The sequence below is a fragment of the Hippocampus zosterae genome, chromosome 9 (genome assembly GCF_025434085.1).
Source record: "Hippocampus zosterae strain Florida chromosome 9, ASM2543408v3, whole genome shotgun sequence".
NCBI classification, from domain to species: Eukaryota; Metazoa; Chordata; class Actinopteri; order Syngnathiformes; family Syngnathidae; genus Hippocampus; species Hippocampus zosterae.
In genome coordinates this window covers 13138681-13153887 of record NC_067459.1, presented here as the reverse complement: position 1 = coordinate 13153887, position 15207 = coordinate 13138681, and the positions used below count along the sequence as shown (strand labels likewise).

Below are 15207 nucleotides of genomic sequence, written 5' to 3'. Positions count from 1 at the left end.
AACTAAGAAAATTACTGTCAATTTATAACAACCACATCGTTTAGCTTAAGGCTAACGCTAATTAGCACGTATGTTTCGGTGCTAAAACACAACGCCACAGATTGAATACAAAGGAGCAGCAACACACATAGACAGACAGTTCAACAGTATTCACGGCCAGATATTCTTTATCCTTAAGTTGAACAACGCATGTGAGTGCAGTTCAGATGAGCTGAGGGAGGAGTTGTGAAAACTCAGTCTTTTTTGTTTGTTTTTATTTGAAATGCATAAATAAGAAGGTATTTTAAAAATCTAAATTGAATTTCTTAATATTTATACACATTATTGTCACGTACAGTAGTACATGTTGCCGATATTTTCTAAAAAATATTTATTCAAATGTAACGTGGATGAGTTCCAAAGATTATTACAAGCACAAAGTCCGCATGGAGTTAGCTTTGACTGACGTTGACTTTGCGTTTGAGCACCCATTCCCAGCCCCCCCTACACCCCTGCAAAAAAACAACAAATTACTACTGACTCGATTTCAGTCAATGCTTCAAAAATGTCTGAGCAGCCGTTTCAGATTGGTGGTTTCATTTCACAAAGATTTGACATCATCCGCATCCTTTTTATCCATCATTTTTACCAGCTTGACGAGTAGTAGAAAGCAACGATTGATGTTATGTTGTGTCTGTGCATAGAGTTCACAACCTTTTCAATTGTCTCACGTTGCTCAATATTTATTTGTGAATTATTGTTTCAAAATTAATGTCAAACACTATTTTTAATTATGAGATCCATATAGTTTAAAAACACAAAAGTCATGCATTGGTCACATGGACATTTTTAACCAATGATTGTGAAAATAAATAAAAAAATAGGCATCATATTTTTAACAGATTGCATTTTTTTTAAATCCTGTTTTGCTGTTTTATATATGCGAGGGACATGACACTTCCCTTGTGAACGAATGAGGTTCATCAAATAAACTGACCTCGTCCCGCCTTCGACATTTCCACACAATGGCCACAGCATTAGGTACACCAACACAATCTTTTGAGATGCAATATAAGACTATGACCAAATCCTCTGCCTTTATAAAGATAAAAATGTTCAGTTTTGAGAGACCACTGTGGGGGGGTTGCAGTGGCGTGCAACTGCACTGCATCATATGGAGAGAGGTTTGGAAAATTTGGCCCATCACCATTTCATCGTCCCCTGTGACTGGCATGATGGGACCCGATTAAATGCTCTAATTAGCTGATCATCAAGATTAAGTACTTGCTCAGACGAAGACCAGATGAGAAACGACCTTGCGAGTGTTCATATCGTATATTACTATGCAGCATTACGCTTTGTATGAATTGGTGAGACGTGAACGCTGTAAGCTCGCGGCATGATGAGTGATGGCCAGCAGCCCAGCGGGAAGACAAGTGGAGCTTTGCAACACATTTAATATTTGATGACTGGATTTCATTGAGCAGAGGGGAAGCTTTTCCTCAAATATTCATCGTGTCCAGTCCTTTGTTTGACTTCCAGTCATGAGTAATATATACATACCCACCTACATCATTTATCTGGAATTAATATTAGGTCGGCCGGCATGGTGGGCTACAGGTTAGCACGTCTGCCTCGCAGCGCAGAGGTGCAGGGTTTGATTCCGGCTCCGGCCTTCCTGTGTGGAGTTTGCATGTTCTCCCCGGGCCTGCGTGGGTTTTCTCCGGGTACTCCAGTTTCCTCCCACATTCTAAAAACATTCATGGCAGACTATTTGTACACTCAATATTGTACCTAGGTGTGAGTGTGAGCGCCGATGATTGTTCATCTCTGTGTGGCCTGCGATTGGCTGGCAACCCATTCAGGGAGTCCCCCGCCTACTGTCCAAAGACAGCTGGGATAGGAGGCAGCACGCCCGCGACCCTCGTAAAGATAAACCGGTTTGGATAAGGGATGGATAATATGAGATGTAAATGATCTGTCCACGCCCCACCCCCACCCTATGTTGACTGCGATGCAATATATTGTCATATGATAAGTATACTGTATATGTATCAATATACTGTATATATTTATATAAATATACTATTTATGCACTTCTGGATATTATTTAATCTCTTGTCACTCTTAACATAAGACATATGGCTATCATCATGTTGTATTTGTCCAAAAATAATTTAGGGGAAAAAAAAAGTCTTGACAAGGATAAAGTAATTTGGGGGGCCCGGGGGAAAAAAAACCCTATAATAGTTATATAATAACAAAGCTCTAATAGTGCAAGGGGTGGGGCAGAATAATACTACTGGAATAAAATCTGAATTCTAAAAAAAAAAAAAAAGTCACAATATATTAGAATTAAGTTGTATGAATTTATGGGGGGACATGTGTACTATATTCATCAAATCAAGTTATTGAGGTTTAACACAAAACGTTTTAATATTATGAGAATTGTTTTCCAATATTTTTGACTAAAATTCTTGATTTTTTTGAATCTGTCATAAACTCCTGAGAATAAATTATTTGTCAAATTTGTTTTTAATTTCTTTCAGGAATCATCATTTGCTTGTGAAAATACAAAAATATGAATTTATGTATCCCTAAATAAGTCTTAACAACTTTCTAAAATATGAGAATAAAGCCTTACATCACAAAATGCTCAAAATAACATTCTCTCAATATGTTTTCATAAGTGTCCATTTATTTAAATATTACATTTACATGAATTATATTTTCCCCCTCTTGAATCAAATAAAACCACTGGGTGCAATAAACGTCTGCCATCCGTCTGTCAAAATTGGAATATAAACTTGATTTTGACCAGTATTCATCTGAAAGATAAGCCGTTTCTCTCTTCATGTGGCATTTCATCCAAAAATGACAAAAACTTAGTGATCCCGCTCAAGTGCTCAGCTGGGTAAAAGCATTTTCTGACACTATACTGTACTTTTAAACGGCATTGTCCTTTTTGAAATGAGGCCTCCTGGAACACTGTCATCAAAAATGACTTTAATGTAAGGGGGAAAAAAAAGACATCAAAAGCTGTTTTCTTCTTGCAGACTAATGCATTTCTCCTCTCGTGAGTGCTTTTAAAAAGTCTCTCTCTCTCTCTCGCTCTCTCACTCTCTCTCTCACTGTTTATTGTTATTTTATTTTTTTTTGCCTCCAGCTGCTTTGCGACCAGCTGTGTTTTTCTTTGCAGCAGCATCTGCTCACGTGCCACTTGTTCCAGTTGGTCATTGTCGTAATATCCCAACACTAATCATGTTTATGGACAGAAACTCTAAAAGCTTTTTAATTAGGATGTTGATGATGTCTTTCCAAACGTTAAGCTAGAGGGGACAAAGGAAAAATACTGAGCTTGGATGCAAAATCATCTCGTGCTATTATTGAGTGTCATCATGGATTATTTATTTTTATGTAAACTAGCAATATTTTTGTATCGTTCTCCAAAGCAAAGCAATCGCCGATTATGACGAAGCGACAACAACCAATGTCAATTAGTGGAAAAACTTTCAAATCTAATGACGAAGTTGGGTAGGTATGAGACATAAAGTTTTAATATTTGCAGAAAAAAGTACTTTTGCTCATCTAACATTGTCTAATATATCGAGCATTTATCAGAAAAGGCTGAGAATGTTGTGTGAAAAACATTGCAACAATCGTGGAATGAAATCTTGTTTTTTGGGAAATACTTTTGCAGGACTCTTAGACCAAAGTCGGAATATTACAAGAAATAAGGGTATAATATTTATGAGGGGGGAAAAAAAGTTGGAATATTTCAAGAAATAATGATGAAAAACACTGCAATTATACTCGAATTAAGTAATATTTTTCAAATAAAGAGAATAAAGGCAGAGTATGGAAATAATTAAATAAAATTTAAAAATCAGTTTTTTGATTATAAAACAATGCCAAAAAACCAACAATAATCCATTGATCAAAAATAATGTGAAATCCTGATTTTGTAGTACATCTTAATATAAATATCAATTTACCAACAGAAAATTCGATTGAATCATCTATTGAAATAATATTCGACAGCAGCATCTCTAAAATACACATTACAAAAATGTTTGTTGGCTCTAACAGTTTAGTGGACCCCTTCACACCTGCCCGGCGCCTCAGGTCTGTGGACCAGACTTTGTTAGAAGTATCAAGAACTAAACTGATGCTCAGAGGGGATCGAGCCTTTTCTGTTGCTGGTCCCTCTCTCTGGAATGACCTCCCACTGAACATTTGGCAAGCCTCCTCACTGCCCATCTTCAAAGCCTTCCTCAAAACTCACTTGTATTCTTTGGCATTCGACTCAGCATGACTTAGATTTGTTCTTGATTTTACTGCTTGGTGCTTTCTACCGCCTTTTATTACCGATTTGTCTTACTGTTTATTGTGCATGTTAAATTTCTCCATGTACAGCACTTTGTATGCAGCGATGGCTGTTTGAAAGTGCTCTATAAATACTGTTGACTTGACTTGACTACATACCAGTAGCATTTTTATTTTAATTTTTTTACAAATAATTTTCAATTAAAATATTTGGGAAGGCTAGTTGGGGTTTTGGGGGGTCGATTTTGCCCATTCTTTCTCTTCTTTTTTTTGATTTTTTTTTGTTGTTTTTGTGGAAAACGCATGTTGAATGGTAATCAGTGTTTTGTTTTGTTAGTTTTTTTTAAGAATTCGGTAGAAAAAAAAATCCTCCCAATGCATTTCACTGGCTGTCACACAAATTTTCGCTACAGTCAAACCTCGTATCTCGAACATCTCTGTACTTGACCAAATCACTTTTCGACCAAAAATTTTGAGTTTTTTTTATACCTTGGATTACAACGAAAATCGGTTCTCAATCAAACTGAGCACACTTGAATGTGCCACTTGACTCCTCTCGCCTTCCTTACACGCTTCCTCGTGTAGCGTTCCATTGTGAGCAGACGTGTTCAATCAAGATTTTTTTTTTAAAGAGCGTGGTTTCGGTTTTTGAACAAATTGGTTTTCGAACAGCCTTCTGGAATGGATTATGGTCGAAAACTCAGGTATGACTATTTGCAAACCAGCCCATTCCCTATGTGTGGTCCCCTGTCATGGCATTTCCATTCATTTTAATGGGTAAAGATGGGTTTATTTTGGGGTAAAATGGGTTTATTTTATTTTAGTTTAAGTCAAGGCCCTACTGTATTTTGCATTCCCAACTATCAGCCTGAATAGAATAACAGTGTTGCAGGAATGGGCCCACCTGTGACCTTCTACAAGTCTGTGTGCAGCCCTCAGCCACCAAGTGAAGGGCACCATTAACAGTTGTGTTTCTCCTCTGCTGATTTACTGCACGCTATTTTAATAGGTCTCGTGGAGGCGTACGGCCTATTAAGCAGACCCGCAGTGGCATATAAAGCTTAAATGAGGTCACGCTACTGATGGACTACCGAGCAAGCGTCCTCCTCTTGCCCGCCATCAATCAGGAAACAAAACAGCGCAGTGAACATGGCTGACCACACAGCGGGAAAATGCGTGAGCGTGCATTAATCACAATTTGCGTTGTAACTCTTCTGTCGTGATGGCACCACACTGGCCAAAATATTGCTTTCTGCGTGCTAGCAGGCCAACTTATAGCATTTGATCAATAATTATTTGATATCTTACCTGACTGCAGGGAAAGACATCAAAACTTTTATGCCTTAGCTTAGTTTTCGCGTTGTATCAATTTTCATTCCAAACATGCTGAAGGCCATGATCTTCAAATTCTGATCAATATGACGCAGCGCTTCTATAATGCATGATGGAAAATGCTTTTTTGTTTTTTCTGCTTTAGCGCACTCTGTACTTACGTTATCTTGCTGTCTGCTCAAGCGCCTTCTGTCCTCAGATTGCTATCTTGCTGTATGGAAGGATGATTTCATTCACTGATCTGCCTTACCCCCTCTTGTTCGCTTGCTTGCTGTGTTGTCATTTTAGCATTTTTGCCATTTTCATTCAAATTCTGACACGACTAGAGGGTGTGTTGTAAAATTCTTATTTCACTGCCTGAGCGCTTTCGCTACTCAGGAACTCATCTTGTTACCTAAGCAACTGTTATCATTTTTGCATTAGTGCTGCGACACTTTTTGTGTTGATAGACAAGATGATCTGGAATTAACAATATGGCTCCACCCAATTTGTTAGCTTGTTATCTGTTAATATAAAATGTTAATTTTCTTGTGGCCAGAGCTGATGCAATTTTACCAACAAATACTGGGTTCAAGGTTCTGCTTACAAATTCATAGAAACCTTAAAAACGGCAACATTCCTCCACATATTGTTTTTTTAAGGTAGTGCTTGAATGTCCAGGAACGTATTGCTGCAATAAGAAATACGACAATAGCGAAATAAGTGTGTCTTAAAACCCCCAGTATGACTCATTCCACTTTCAAACTTCTCCTCACATTGTGGCAGCGCTAATCTCCTTCATCCTAATGGCATCCGCACAGCACCAACACAGGAGGACGGCGCGCAGAATCGATGCCTTCGCCTTTCGTTATCTCACTGGAACCTTTTGCTCAACCAATCGCTCACCAAACACCTGCCTCCTGCTCCTCCAACCTTTCAACCTTCTCATCTCGTCATCCTCCTTCCCCTCCGCACCCCCCCTCCCTCAGATTATTCAGATGGCCTTCCGCCTCATCTCACAATAAATCCAAGGAAATGAGTGTGTGGAGACGCAATACAATTGAAGTTCCTCCTTCTGTGCCCATGACAAGTGAGGCTTTCGGGAAATGATGTCCATCAGTTATTTTCCGAAATGTGTTTTCATCCACTGAATTGGAAATGCCTCATTTGCACAGTATTTGGCTTTTTCCTCATTTTTATTCCTCCCAATGTAAAATAAAACTACATTTAAAAAAAGAAAAAGTAGCGATACTGATTTTAATGATAAAAATATAATTTTACCTGAGAAAAACATCGCGATGAGGATTCATTATCATTTTAAAAGCATTGTACGATTGCGGCCACAGATGCAAGGCTTCAATGTATGTGAAGCCATGATGGATATGGATGCAGTAGGCAAAATGTACCATTACCGGTACTATGTATTAGAGAAATTGTTGTAAAATTACAAATTAAAAAAAAAAAGTTTTTCTGCAAAAATAAAGTATATTATAAAATGCATACAGGAGAAAGCAGTTGCAATATAACAGCAGACAATTAGAGAAAATAAATTGCATTTTATGAAAATAAAGCAATACAGTATTGTTTGGTAAAAGTCATCCTAATACTAAAAGGATAACATCCACTTTTTTTGTGGGAAAAAGTTTTAATGCTACGAAAATAAATGTTCTGAAAATAGGAGAATAATCTCTGAGAAAAAAAAGTCGCATTATTGAGAAAAAAGATGGTCATTTATTCAAATAAAACCATAATATTAGAATGGTGAGCGAATGAAAATGAAAAATACAAAGAGAATAAAGTTATATTTTTACGGAGAAACCTGTTCTGATATCACGAACATGACATTCAAAAGAAAAAAAAATCCCAAATTTGAATTTTTTATTTTTATTTTAAGATTAGAAGTCATTATACTGAGAAAAGTGTTGTACTATTACAAGGGAAAGAATCTTGATGTGAATGAAATCATTCAAAATTATATATTTTTTTCCTTGTCAAGTGCGATGACAAAAAAATAACATAATTTTACTAATTTAAAATTTACTAATCAAATCGTAATACCAACAGAGTGAAAATGAGAATTTTAGTGAAGAAAAAGTTGGACTTGTACAAGTAAAATGTAGCACGAGGAAAAAAGTTATCATGGTATGGGAATACAATCGTCATGTAAACAAATTAAACACACAACAAAGTCTAATAGTATGGAAAATGTTGCAATATAATGAAATTAACATCTGTTAAAAACTTGTGATATCAAGAGGAGAAAAGGATCCTTATTGAGCAGCATCTTTAAAGAGTGAGTCGTTTCACTTTTAACAAATCTTACCTTTTTAGACTGTCCAATAGAATGTTCAAATATGACATTGTTGATCTCCTGACACACGACTGAAATGACACTCTGCTATGCTTGCTTCACAGAAATTAGTGTGTTTTTTTTTCTTTTCTTTTTTTTTTAAATTTATGTTGTTGTTGTTCATCTGTGCCTAATGAGCGACGGTGGCAGGATATAATTGTTCGTAGCCCACCAGCGGGTGGTTTAATTGGACAGACAGGGAGGAATATACAACCTGGTGACTGGCACCGTCGCCTCATAATGGGGTGCAACCGGGCGCCGCTGTGGTCAACTAATCAAAACGGGACTGGGCCTGCTTGGCGAACCGTGACCGGAATATTGAGTGGGCATCTTGGCCCCGCCGCTTCGCATCAGTGGCTCAGCGGGGAAGGCGGAGGGGCGGCTATCGGGGCGTATCATTATGTGGTCGTGACCCGGCAGCACCTGCAGCACAGTATATTATTCGTGAGGCCACGGATGGACGCCTTTAATGTAGGTGAAGCCATGATGGACTGTTCTACCTCACTTTTACAAGACGTTTTGCAGAGCAACGTGTTGCTCGCCGACGTGAACTTCACTGTACTATTGACTTGAGTGTTTGCCTCAAACAAAACATCTAATATACAGACACCCAGTGGCAGGCCCTGGGCCTTCAGACATAATTCACCACTATCAGGTTATGTTTTTCGTAACCATCAATATGCCCATTCTTATCGCAAGGAAGACAGCTGCTAACGTTAATGTGAATTCATGGACATGGACCAGTTCACAACACCCTTTCTAACACGCCAGTGATCAGCAAGCCTGTATCTTGCTGTCTTCACACTCCGTTCACGAAGCAAACACAATTGCCATGATATGCCAGCGAGTTTTAATGCAATTTCATGCGTCCTAATTAATAAGATTATCATTATACTTGTGGTGGCCCGGTGGGACAGTGGTTAGCACATTGACCTCACAGTGTAGAGGTCGTGGGTTCGATTGCGTCTCCGGCCTTCCTGTGTGAAATTTGCATGTTTTCCCCGTGCCTCTATTAGAAAGTGTTGCAAATCACTCCTAAACCCATCAAAAGAAGAGCTGTGAATGATCGTTTTTATTTTCTACTGCAAATTTGTCATACGATAAAATACATTTGAAAATACAATAAATTAGGTAGAGCGGCCCGGTAGTCCAGTGGTTAGCACGTCGGCTTCACAGTGCAGAGGTACCGGGTTCGATTCCAGCTCCGGCCTCCCTGTGTGGAGCTTGCATGTTCTCCCCGGGTCTGCGTGGGTTTTCTCCGGGTGCTCCGGTTTCCTCCCACATTCCAAAAATATGCATGGCAGGCTGATTGAACACTCTAAATTGTCCCTAGGTGTGAGTGTGAGCGTGGATGGTTGTTTGTCTATGTGTGCCCTGCGATTGGCTGGCAACCGATTCAGGGTGTCCCCCGCCTACTGCCCGGAGACGGCTGGGATGGGCTCCAGCACCCCCCGCGACCCTAGTGAGGATCAAGCGGTACGGAAGATGAATGAATGAATGAATGAATAAATTAGGTAGACACTGTTTCATGACATGGAGCCAAACGAGTGTATTCAGTTGAGAAGGAGTCACTTTTAATTTAGCTTTTAATGTCACAAAGGAAAGAGTGTTCATTTTCACATTCAGCGGCAACCAAAGTCACTTTTTCGTCATATTTTCAGAATGAGCAAATTCATCTGGCTTCAACATACGAAGGAAAAGGAGACATGCTTATCTTATTAATGGCTGAAAAAGATATATGGATTAAAGATTGCATTGTATTGTAAAGATGATAGCCCATAAAACAGTTAATTAAAAAAATCTTATGTTTAAATCATTATACTTTTCTTGTAAAATAAAATCAATGAATCAATCAAGGGCATCTGCAAGAGTGCCCTCTGACGTTGAAAAATTTTTTATTTCAACGCGTCTGCATCTTTAAGGGCGTTCACAGCAAAGCATGATGGGTAACTTCTGTTAGTCAATGTTAGCCAATCAGATGGCCGGGTTCGCTCGTTGCTATGGTGATAGTGAGGGGGTTGCGGTTCGAAGCGCAGTCAACGGCGTCATTATTAAAAGCGGAAGAAAAATATACGTGATTTTGATGTCGTATTGTCCTTAAAAATGATGTCATTAGGGTGTAACGACGTTCGTTTTGATAACGTAATCACCATTTGACATACAATTCGTGGGCAGAAAGTTTGAGTGAGAGGGAAAAGGTGGAAAGCAGTTGAGGTACGTTGTTAAAATCAAGCATCGACAACGAGTTGCATGTCTTGTTTGTGGAAACTTACACTTAAGTTAATTACATACAACATGGGGCTACGTTAAAAACAAGTGTGGTTATTTAGCACAAAAATATACTTCGCGATACTGCACAAAACTGTCTTCCCTTAAGGAAAACGGAATTGTCAAAGGTTTTCAAAACCCGTTTTTGTTACCCATCCATTCATCCATTATCTAAACACCTAGTCCACACAAGGGTCGCGGGTGTGCTGGAGCCCATCCCAGCTGTTTTCGGACAGTGGGCAGGGTATCCTGGTTGCCAGACAGTTTATTTTTCCGGGATTTGCTTCGTTTATACCAAAATAAGCATCAAAACACCCCCCCCCCCCCGCAACAATTTACGCAGAAATAAGATAAATGTTTTATTTTCATGACAGATCAAATATGCTTTTGAAACAAACGCCCCTTTTTCAAAATATGAATGAAACTTGAACCTTGTTATGCAACAATGTCCAATTGCATTGCTTAGTTGAATCAATGTAAACATGCCTCTCTTGCTCTCTTTTGTGTACTGGTGATGCAAGAAAACGTTTTTTTGCAATGCGAACATAAAATCAACCAAAGCTACAATTCAAACAATCCTCTTGGGCATTGGGGAAGATAAAGTTGTTAAAAAATTGCATACAATGTAAACACAAAGTTGGAAAGAGCTAACATTTTCCTGCCTGATGGTCTGAATTTAAAAAAAATCTGGAATGTCTCAGATACGTGTGCGCAACAAATGGGCACTCGAGGTTTGATCTCATCACCATCTTTGGCTGCTCAACGTGCCCAACCATCAGAAATATCACCACACAAAGATGGCGACAGTGGATCTTCTGATGTTAAGTCATGTCTTGCACATCGCAACAAAGAACGGGTGAGCAAATACGTATGACATCGCCGCAATATTTTTTTTTTAATTGTATTTTTTTATGGGTGATGGGTCATGATTACATCTGTCACCATAACAAATGTTTAAGGATGTTATCTTTTCTCAGAAACTATCATGATAAATGATAGTCATAGAAGTATCATTGATGTTTTTTTTTTTTTATGCTACTAATATAATATTGAAGCAGAGTAGTTGAAGTGCATTCTTTCGGACAGCAATTAACTATTTATTCTCAAGAATATTGAACACTGGCATTGAAATGTAGAGCAAGAAATAAAATATCTTAGATAAATGAAAAATAAAACTGTTATGGGCCTTGTTTATAGAAATTCCACCGAAAGAAATATGATAAGTTCCTACTTCCATGTGGTCAGTTTTGTCTCAAAACATTTTAAGATTTTTTTTTTTTTGTGGAAGAATTATATTTATTTATTTATTTGTGTTCAGCGGAAGGGTGCTCGGGTCACGTTTCAGAATGGTGAACACTCAGAGGAACTGGCCTCAAACAGCAGCCATAAACTGCGGCCGTTACTTGGATATGACTGGATAGCAGGTACGCCTTTCTAATGGGTTTAGTTCCTTTTTAAAAGCACAGTTATAAGGTTTAAAGGAGGCATATTGTGCATGTCCCCTGCTAATTTAAACCTCTTAATCACTTGTCTGTAACATGCTTTAGTCAAAATACCCCAAGGATCAAGAATTCTATGTCTTGTCTTGCTAAAATTAGCCAATTTTAAATGGCCGGTTGTGTCTCTTGCAAGTGCCTAACCTGCCCCTTATACTGCTGAGCCAATGGCAAGTCCAGCTTTGGTTACCACAATATACATAATATACAAAACATAGGTGGAGCCTGAACTTTCTAACTCGTGCAGCTTCTCCTTGAATGAGCAAGGAAAAAAAGCAAGCTGTGTATTTCATTTTTACTCATTAGCACAGCCCTTCGTGTCTATGTGGCAGTGTTCTTACCCTTGAAGCAATGGGTATCTGAACACAAACGATACGCGTAGACAATAAAACAGTTCTAGCAGGCATGTATTCTCTATCCTCTAAAGGGGGAAAAAAATAATATATATATATATATATATATACACACACACACTCTATATATATATTACTGCCGTACTAAGAAGCCCCAAGAGGAGCTGATACTCCAATACAGTATATCTGTATTTCTGTTTTATATTGCCCCCAGGTGGCCATGGGCACACAACATAACAGCACATTATGCAGTGAAGGAGAAAGTGATTGTCCCCTTTAAGCATCAAGACCTCCATTTTGGAAAATTGAAAAAAAAGACTTGAACTTTTTGACTTCTGTCCTTTGTCTGTCAGGTGTCCTTGATGTGGAGAAGTCCCTGCAAGGACGCTCGGATGATTTCTACGAGGAACTGCAAGATTTCCGAATGCAAAATGAAAGCGAATGCGTGCACAAGTCCCAAGCCAAGTGAGTTCCTGTATCCCGCCATCACTGGTTTTCCCTTTGTTGTCGTCCTCACCTGACGCTGATTATCACGCGGTTCTCCTCAAAGATTTTCCCCAGAGAAGCAGTCTGTCCTGTCACTGTTTGCAGACACTGATGACCCGATTGCCGATGCAGATAATCATCAATGTAAGATGCGTCATTGTTTTGCAGCTATGACAACTGACGAGTGCAATGTGCTGAGAATGCTCATCCCTGCTACTTTTTATCCAGGCACCTTCTTGTACAAGTTGAACAGTAGACTGTTCCCTGTCCCTGTTCACCCTGGGGAATGCTGTCCCGTGTGCAGAAAGCCAAAATCTTCACACCCCCACACTACAAAGAAACCAGCTCTTGTCAGGTAATATCACACAATTTTTACATGTACAGTGTTTGCTCTTTTCCTGCCCAAGTGTTCCATACCGACAGGAAAAGAAAATGCAAATAATGCTAGTAGAGTTTCAAGAACATAACATTGAAGGTGTTATTTTGGGGCAAAATGATGTATGTCACATGTGGTTGGTTTTGTTCATTGGTGTGGTGTGCATGTGTGCGTTCGTGTGCGTGTGTGTGGTCATTTTTCAGGGTCAGTATCCCTAGCTCCACTCTGCTACCATCTTACGACTACAAAGCACATCGCCGCAGCAGCTTTGATTCAACCGATAGTTTGGGGTTACCCTCTGTAAGTAAAATGGATTGAGCACCAGTGATTTTGGTCACGCATCACTCAGTAATGCTTTACTCCAAATTGTGCACATTTTCAATCATAAACAAATCTACACATTATTTTTTTTCTCCAGTCAATTTTTCAAACTAAATTTAAAATGTATGAAAAATAAAATACAGGACGACATCTGATTCCTACCACAAGGGTACTCACTGAAGGTTCTCAACAAATAACTACATTACGGAACACGCGTGAAAGTGAAACTCATATTTGTAGGTTGAATATAGATGTCACAAATCCGTCGGGGCCCGTTTTCAGTGCGTTGATGACTCATCCTCCTGTGGCCCGACCACCAGTCGCTCACCAACGAGCCCCGTTTCCAGGCCTGGCTGCAGATGGGGGACCCTCGTTACACTTCTGGGCAATGGAAAGCTAGATCCACTATTTGTATTCATCATTGGGGTTTTTTGAACCCTGCTTTGTCTGGTCCCTCAACGCAGACATCTTACCGGTAGCTCCTCGGATCATTGGCACACAAAACACTTCCGCCACGGTAAGGTGACGACTTACGGAGAGGATTCTTAAATGTCACTGTTAAAAATGCACGTTCAATTACGAGGTGACAAAACCAGGCCATTTTTATGTTTAGCAGGGTTGTCGGTATCTGCTGAATGTAACTATTCAAATATCTTGCAATCTAACTTAAACTCAATTAGTCACTGAAGTACTATATCTGAGTTACTTTTTAAAGTAATCAGTAAAGTAACTAAATTAGTCTGCCAAAAACTCTTTAGCACATTGTATAAATGCAGCATGATTAGCTGGTTTCATGTCCCGTCCCTGTTTTTACACAGCATTGCCTTTTGGGTCGGTCCAACACATTTCGGAGCTACTTGAAACCACCCAGCAACCTTGACCTACGAAGTCACCTGGAGAAGCGCACTGAGCAAGAGGTAAGTAAGGCTTTCTACTCTGACTTCATTAGGTGGTACGCCTGGTCAATCTGAAAAGACCAATGTCATTTATAGAGCAGTCTTGTACAATTCCTTTGATTTTTTTTTTTTTTTTTTTCAGGATCAGGTGACCAAAAGTCTTAAGTTGGACCAAGCGCCAGTTCTCACTCCGTTAGCCCGTCACCATTTCCAACACTTCACGCCCAAACGAAAAAAAAGACGACCTCGACCTTCAACTAACAGCTGACAGACCCCAAAAGTATTTTCCCTCAACCATTTTTTTTGAATGCTTGTCATCAGGGCGGCACGGTGGATTACCAGTTAGCATATCAGCCTCGCAGTGCAGAGGTGTAGGGTTCGATTCTGGTTTTGGCCTCCTATGTGGCGTTTGCATGTTCTCCCTGTGTCGTGAGTTTTCTCCAGGTACTCCGGTTTCCTCCCACATTCCATAAACATGCATGGCAGGTTGATTGGGCACTCCAAAAATTGATCCATAGATCTATGTGGATGTGAGTGTGAATGGTTGTTTGTCAATGTGTACCCTGCGATTGGCTGGCAACCAGTTCCCAACCAGTTCCCTGCCTACTGCTCGGAGACAGGTGGATAGGATCCTGCGCGCCCGCGACCCTTGTGAGGCTAAACGGATTAGAGAATGGATAGATGCTTGGATTGGCCAAATCGCGAGTGAGCTGGAACCTAACCCAGCCTACCTTTGGGCACATGTTGACAACCAACCATTCATACTCACATCCACATACATCTATGGACAATGTGGAGACTTATTGACCTAACATACATTTGGACTGTGTGAGGAAGTTGAAGTATCCAAAAACAATGCAAGCATGGAGACAATGTGAAAATTCCACACAGGAGGGCCCGAGCCAACTTTCCAACGCCGAACCTCTCATTGCCTGGCAAACAGGTTAACTACTATTGTACCATGCCTCAATAGTCAGTTTTACAAGAAATTATAAATGTGTATTCTTATATGTCAAGTCAAATAAACATGCTGATTTTTTTAGAA

At 39.5% G+C, this 15207-nt stretch overlaps 1 protein-coding gene across 5 annotated transcripts in view; it reads left to right on the top strand.

The window, feature by feature from the left end:
• miip (migration and invasion inhibitory protein) overlaps window positions 1-15207 on the top strand; it is a 27504-nt gene extending 12297 nt beyond the window's left edge. The window contains exons 1-11 of one of the 5 annotated variants that reach the window (XR_007964075.1): window positions 7570-9097; window positions 9481-10180; window positions 10936-11090; window positions 11553-11658; window positions 12437-12548; window positions 12634-12713; window positions 12798-12924; window positions 13149-13245; window positions 13549-13783; window positions 14085-14183; window positions 14305-14414. Coding sequence is in view for 3 of the 5 variants with exons in the window: in XM_052075733.1 (XP_051931693.1) it covers window positions 10953-11090; window positions 11553-11658; window positions 12437-12548; window positions 12634-12713; window positions 12798-12924; window positions 13149-13245; window positions 14085-14183; window positions 14305-14430 (885 nt within the window). In the remaining 2 variants the exon portion in view is untranslated. Of the gene's footprint in view, window positions 1-7569; window positions 9098-9480; window positions 10181-10935; window positions 11091-11114; window positions 11475-11552; window positions 11659-12436; window positions 12549-12633; window positions 12714-12797; window positions 12925-13148; window positions 13246-13548; window positions 14184-14304 lie in introns of those variants that run through there. The other 4 variants (XR_007964074.1, XM_052075731.1, XM_052075733.1 and 1 more) reach the window with 4 other exon arrangements.